The 7,333-nt window shown below is 34.1% G+C and overlaps 1 protein-coding gene across 1 annotated transcript in view; it reads right to left on the bottom strand.

The window, feature by feature from the left end:
* Positions 1 to 571: 571 nt before the first annotated feature.
* LOC123307845 overlaps positions 572 to 7,333 on the bottom strand; it is a 50,971-nt gene continuing 44,209 nt past the window's right edge. The window contains exons 2-3 of the mRNA XM_044890304.1: positions 873 to 1,090; positions 572 to 811 (exon numbers count right to left, since the gene is read on the bottom strand). Of these exons, the coding sequence (XP_044746239.1) occupies positions 666 to 811; positions 873 to 1,059 (333 nt within the window). The 5' untranslated portion in view covers positions 1,060 to 1,090 and the 3' untranslated portion in view covers positions 572 to 665. The remainder of the gene's footprint in view (positions 812 to 872; positions 1,091 to 7,333) is intronic.

The following is a 7,333-nucleotide window of genomic DNA, read 5'->3' as shown; positions in this document are numbered from 1 at the left end:
TCAATCATTTTTTATTTTCCGGATTACCTTCAGAGATTATTGAAGCAGAAACAAAAATTTTGGCGAAACTTCACTATGAAAAATTAACGCACCGAGTGCAGTACCCCATGGTGATGAGGAAACCTGCATAATACATAGGTATAGAAAATAAAATATAAATATATATATTACAAAGTATGGAATTCACCACCCACATGCATCATCCTTCCGCTTATACGTCAGGAGGCAGGATGGAGGACGAGGACTACAGAACATAGAGATTGCCCACAACAACACAATTACAAACATGCGAAAGTACTTTCACGACAATAAATTACCTATAATACAGTCGATATGTCGATGTGATGAGGATATCAGTCCACTCAATCTCAACAACAGAGACGCGACAGTTCGCGGGCTGACGACGGAGTTACTCTTGGAGGAGTGGCACAGTAAAGCTCTCCATGGAAGGTATCCTGGCAGTCTACAAAAAAATAACATTAATAAGAAGGAGTCACTTACCTACCTCCGGGCCGGATACCTCTACCCAGAAACGGAGGGAAGACTCGTTGCCATTCAGGATCAGGTCGTACCAACGAGATCATATATAAAAAATATTACAATGAGGAACATACCAACTGATAAGTGTCGGAGATGCTTACAGGCAACGGAGTCAATACAGCACATCACCTCATCGTGTTCCATTCTGGCGCCTCTAGAATATATGGAGAGGCACAATGCCATGGCGAGAATATACCATCAGGCCCTAGCAGAGAAAACAGGTTTGGTAACGGAGGTGGGAGATCCGTATAAATACCGACCCAGCCCAGTCCTGGAAAATGATATGTACAAACTTTATTGGGATATGGTGTTTTCAACAGAGAGGTCAATACCGCATAATAGACCTGACCTGGTGCTGTTCAACAAGAGGGACAAAACCGCCATTATCATGGATGTCACAATACCGGCAGACGACAACATCTCTAAGGCGTTCACCGAGAAGCTCAATAAATACCAAGACCTAGCCTTCGAACTGAAAACCATGCATGCCCTAAGATCGACGACGATTCTGCCACTCATAATTTCCACCAATGGTTTGGTCGAGGAGCACCTGGAAGAAAATACGATAAGACTGGGTCTGCAAAAAACATTGATAAGTACCGCACAGAAACAAGTTATTCTTGGTACAGCAAGAATAGTGCGAAGATTCCTGACTACCTCATGAGCGCACCGGTGTTCTCAGAGAGCCGACCCCGTAAATGGTGATATTGAAAATATATATATATATATATATATATATATATATATATATATATATATATATATATATATATATATATATATATATATATATATATATATATATATATATATATATATATATATATATATATATATATGTACAGCGGTACATATGGGGACCGTTTCGGAGATCGCGCGGTACATATGGGGACTTTCGGTACTTGTTGGACCGGTCCCCATATGTTTTTAGATGCAGCGGTACTTATTGGAACCGGTCCCCATAAGTTTTCGTTAGTCTATCGGTACATATGAGGACCGTTTCAAAAATAGATACAACGGTAATTATCAGGACCAGTGTATATAATTTTGAATGTTCCATTTCACTATGAATTCCTCTATGATATAATTGTAGATAGCTCATTGATTTGGTCGACTGATAAGTTGTATTTTATAGCTACATATTCTTACAAAAAGTGTGAAAATATGGTAAAAATGCAAAACTGAAATGAAACTCATCATATTAGTTGATAAGCAATTAAAAATAATTCTAATTTACCATGTTGCAACGAATTCAATTCAATTCACATGAGAATATAGGAAAACTTATACAACATATAAGAAAAATACTCAAATTTATTGAAAAAATTATGTGAATGAAAATTCAGGAGTTGGTGAAATAATTTTTAATATATATTTAAAATACATACCTATTAATAAGAAACACGTTAGAATAATAACAAATATAGAGAAAAAATAAAAACATAATTTGATATCATACATATATAGTCAAAATATTGGATATCCCATTATTTAATTCCCTCTCTTGATTTTTTCAGCTTTTCATTTTTGACCCAGGTTTTAATAGTGGCTACACTTCTTTGAAATACACCTGGATTTGTATTCATGACCTCGTGCATTTTTTGGAATGATGGCAATGTATTAAGGTCGATTCATATTATACGTTCCGCTCAGTTCAGGCCGGCGGAAGGATCATTAGCCGTTGACGGAGGTTGCGTTCATATTATCAGTCACGATCGTCTCAGTCACCTTCCGCTTCGTGTGTCGTGAATCTTCGGTTGCATTCGAATCGACCAGCACTTGACACATGAAGCCTTTCATTTTGATCAAAACAGTACAAGAAGGACCTTAAAAAATATTGTTAAATTATTAGTATTATTATTTTCGTTGTTTCTCTTACGAGTCCTACGTGCCCTATCTCATAGGACGTAAACCCTTTTACTTCTGCTAAAAATAAAATTGCTGCAATTACGCCTGAATGAATGATGTGCTTTTGCATTATTGTTAGACGAAGATGAAGAGGAACAAAAAGTCGGTAAAAAGATTAGGTGTCTAACCAATATTTGAAAAGAGGAAAGTTGAAGGTGAATATTGGACATTATAAAAAAATTGGTCCACACATCATGGCTATTTTAGAATGATATCATTTCGATTATACAGGGTTCATATTGGGACATAGGCTAAGGGCAGATTTTTTGGACCAAAATATGGCGATAGGACCAAATATACCTCAATAAAATATTGCTGTGGAAAAAGATAGAGGGCGTTAAAGTTGAATTTTTTATAAGGGGAAAGAATAATATTTTCTTCAAAATTCGAAAGTCCTTTATTGAAAGAATTAGAAAAAGCATAGAAGTAGGGGGAGGACACGTAGAACATTTAATTTAAGTTTATTCTTTTTATGTTACATTGTTTTTAACCCTCTAATGCCCAAGTTTTTTTTCTTTTTTAAAATGATTTCCGTATAGTTTCAAATTAGCTTATGTAAACTACATCTTTTTTTCGCAAATAGTTAACTGACTTACATAACACCTGTATACTCACAAAATGAACCTATACTGAAGGCGGACATGGGCAGAATAATTTTGTATCCACTTATATGCAACCAGTCTCAAGACGGACTTGGGTATTAGAGGGTTAATTATGCTTTATCGTCGAAATAAATAAATAAAATAAATAAGCCGTTACTTCAAATCCCCTTCCGATGCTCTGAACTGTTCAATTGTGTTTTTCTTAAAAACGGATGAAAAAATATACAGTGAAATTTTTAGCAAAAAACGAAAAAAAATCAACTTTAATGTCCTCTATCTTTTTTGCACAGCAATATTTCATCGAGGTATATTTGGTCCTATCGCCATATTTTGGTCCAAACTATCTGCCCTTAGCCTATGTCCCAATAGTTATGAATCATCCTGTATATTGTGAAAAATTTCGCAATTAATACAAAAAAAAAGTTCAAAGAAGCTTTCACAACAAAGGAAAACCCTGGATTGACTGACCTGAACTGAGCGGTTGCCTATTCATATTATACGTTCAGTCTCATTCAGTCCAACCACGCCCTTCAGCCCATCCGCACAATATTCTCTGGAAGAATATCGTCGGACGGTCGTAAGCGTGCCGATAGGTGCTGAAGAGTCGGAGACGGATAGTATGAATTAGTCCATATAAAACACATTGAAAGATATTTTGACTGAGCTGAACTGAACTGAGACGGACGGATAATATGAACCGACCTTTATTCATAATGTATTCTTTGAAGCCTTCTGAAGCTATTCGTTTCTCTTCTTCAGACCAACGCATCCTACGGCATTTGACATTAGGGGACGGAGCTGTAAAATATTATTTTCATGAATTTAAACAAAATACCAGTTATATTCATACATTATTGTTTTTGAGATATGCAGTCTATTAAGCTAAAAAAATGAGGTCATTTTAATCGTATGTGAGTTTCGAAGTCTGAATAATATTGTCCGGAATAAATAGTTCTAATCTATGAAAATGAATGTGCCATTCATGTCGTCTTTTTTCGAGAAACTAATAATGCCATCAACTGCATTCCTCTATCTCCTTTTGTTTTAGAGTTATAGGCCAAAATTGCAATTTGGGCGATTTCAACTTTGGTCATTATCTCCGTTCCTGTTTGTACTAGGATGTTGAAATGAAAACATTATACAGACACTTTTCCATAGCAATCCAGTGGCGTACTATGATTTTTTCCGAAAGGTATATTTGCCTAGCTATAACATCAAGTTGTGTTTTTTCTTATGGAAACAGTCGTTTAAAATGATCTAGAAAAAATCGCCGTTTCTTTCCCGTTTCAGGAATATATCATACATCATATATAGCCCTCAGATTCGTTCAGATATTATGAAAAATATAGTTTGTATGTGAATTTTAAATGATTGAGTAGCCTGAATCTTAGAATAATATGTCTCTAGGCATGGTTCAATTATTATTTTACGATTGAATACTTGATTCAATCCTCCATGGTTTGATCTCTATCTATAATTCAGCCTACATAATACTCTTCATTTTAAATTTGACATAGATACAAACTGTATTTTTCATAATATCTAAACGAATATTTCCTCGAACGTGGCTTTTGAAAGAACCAAACACAGCGAACTTATCTGCCAACTGTTTGAAAAACCTAACATTCGGTTGATTACGTTCTTGTAATTTTCAAATATTTCCGTAATGCCGCCAGCAATGACTAAATGTTTTAAACCGAGATCAAACCATGGAGGATTGAATCTAGTATTCAAACGCAAAGTAATAATTGGACCATGCGTAGAGACATATTATTCTGTGATTCAGCCTACTTAATATTCAATCATTTAAAATTCACATACTATATTTTTCATGATATCTGAACTAATCTGAGGGCGATATATGATATATTTCTGAAACGGAAAAAAAATAGCGATTCTTTCTGGTTCACTTTAAACGACTGTTTCCATAAGAAACAACACAACGATATTATAGCTCAGCAAATATACCTGTTGGAAAAAATCAAAATACGCCACTGGATTGCTATCAAAAAAGTGTCTGTATGTTTTCATTTCAACATCCTAGCACAAACAGGAACGAAGATAATGACCAAAGTTTAAATCGCCCAAGTTTAAATTTTGGCCTATAACTCTAAGGCCCGGTACTTTCACGTGCGAATAAATAAATTTATTCGCATTTATTAAGTCTTATTCGTAAGATTAGTAAAAATGCAGTCTTTTCACTTTCAGATAGTGTTATTCATCGAATAAATCTCTCATTGAAACTTAATTAGAAGAGTTTATTTGTCATAGATCGAATATCGGTACGTCATTATTCGTTGAATAAAATTTATTCGAAGGTGAAAGTACCGGGCCTAAAACAAAAGAAGATAGAGGAATGCAGTCGATGGCATTATTAGTTTCTCGAAAAAAGACGACATGAATGGCACATTCATTTTCTTCTATTTCGTTGGGTGAAAAAGTTGTAGTTCAGGTATCACCAATTTTGCCCACCCCGTACACAAAAACATACTATTTTTTTCCGTCGGGTGTACCGTTCCGATAAAAATGTATTGGATAACAAAGGAAGCTGGAGGAATGCAGTTGATGGCATTATTATTTTCTCGAAAAAAGACGACATGAATGGCACATTCATTTTCCTCTATCTCGTTGGGTAAAAAAGTTGTAGTTCTGGTATCACCAATATTCAATATTTTCTGCAAATGAAAAAAAAATTATGTCTGCTATATCTATATCATCGGTGAGCGTTAAAAAATAAATTTTTCAATATATTCGGTTGAAAGATTCTTGACTTTTGTTGCATTACTGCAATTGCATCTATTTAAAATCAATGATGGATTAATATTCAATTCCTACCTTCAAATACAATGGCTGTCCCGGGATTCCTGATTGAATTTTCATCATTGAAGATTTCTAAATCGTCTTTTGTAAATAATAACGAATTTTATATAAACATCAAGATACAAACATAGGATATGAGTTTTTCATAATTACCTTGTCTTCGATTGGATTTTTCATCATCTTTGCTTGAAATGACTGTGATTTCACTATTCACAGTCGTTTCTGAAAAATGAAAAAATATTCAATTTCATTTTATTTATACAACAACAAAAAAAAGAAATCATTCATCTCGATGATTAAGAAGAAAAATCGGTATAATGTTTGATTTCAGCAGTAAACCTACTTGATGTAGATTCAGATGAATTTTTTTCTTCAGCCTCTAACTTCTGCTTCAGAGTTAACAGCTCCTTCCTATTATCTGAAATTATCTCAAGTATAATCAAGAATTAAAAATTATGAAAATTATATACTCACTGCTTTCCGCAATTAGTTCCGCCTCAAAACGGCCACAGCTTTTATAAGGAGCACTCACATTTTTCTTCCCAACCAATTTTTTCACTTATTTCTGTTTACAAATGTGATAAACACCATCTAAAAACAGCACTAAGGCGAACATGATGATTATCTCTTTTTGTCGTTGCAAGAATATTTAACCGTCACCGAAAAAATACTAGAACTGTACTGTCGCAGGCGTAAAAACTCTTCAAATACTTTTTCAAAAATATCAAATATCAAACAGCTCGAGGACCATCCCTCACCCCTCCTACTGAATTTGGCTGTAAGTAGTACCTAAATGGCAAACACGTTTTTTTTGCATTCCATATTTCAAAACATCATAAAGATTATATACCATAAACGACCCATAAGTAAGATCCTTGTGAACAGAAAGGCGTTGCATAATTTGACAAACCGAATTTTAAACATTTTTCGGAAACTGTAATTTGGGAGAAATAAATTTCAAGAAAATTCAGATGAATTAAATATTTAAGACTCATTTCTCGAATGATTTCGATGAATCAATTACTCCATTCGTTTGTTCTATATGGAATTTCTCGAGGAATTCTTGAAGAATATACATGTGTTCCGGTCTTAAGTAGAAATAAAAATTTAATTATATCGGATGAAATATCGAAATCAAAATTATTTTCTATATTAGGTGGTGGAAATTAAAAATATTTTTCGTCTTATCCATGAATTGTATCCACATTTTGTCGAAAATCTGTATATCTGTAGCATTTTAATCATTATGGTTCCTGACTCATCAATGTGCCTTTATTCTCTATAGGAACTCAATGGAGTATCACAGATTTTATATTGCTCGCACATCTATGGGTACCCTAGATCAATGGTTTTTGGTGATTATGGCTACGAACGAATGCAAAGAATGCCTAATGAGAAGGCAGTAATTTCCCTACAGATAAATGAATTTTGCCTCAAATATACTTTGAAGTCATATATCATAA

This window comes from Coccinella septempunctata, chromosome 2, assembly GCF_907165205.1.
Source record: "Coccinella septempunctata chromosome 2, icCocSept1.1, whole genome shotgun sequence".
In the NCBI taxonomy this organism is placed as follows: Eukaryota; Metazoa; Arthropoda; class Insecta; order Coleoptera; family Coccinellidae; genus Coccinella; species Coccinella septempunctata.
The sequence above is the reverse complement of the archived record's forward strand: the minus strand, read 5'-3'. Positions and strand labels throughout refer to the sequence as shown.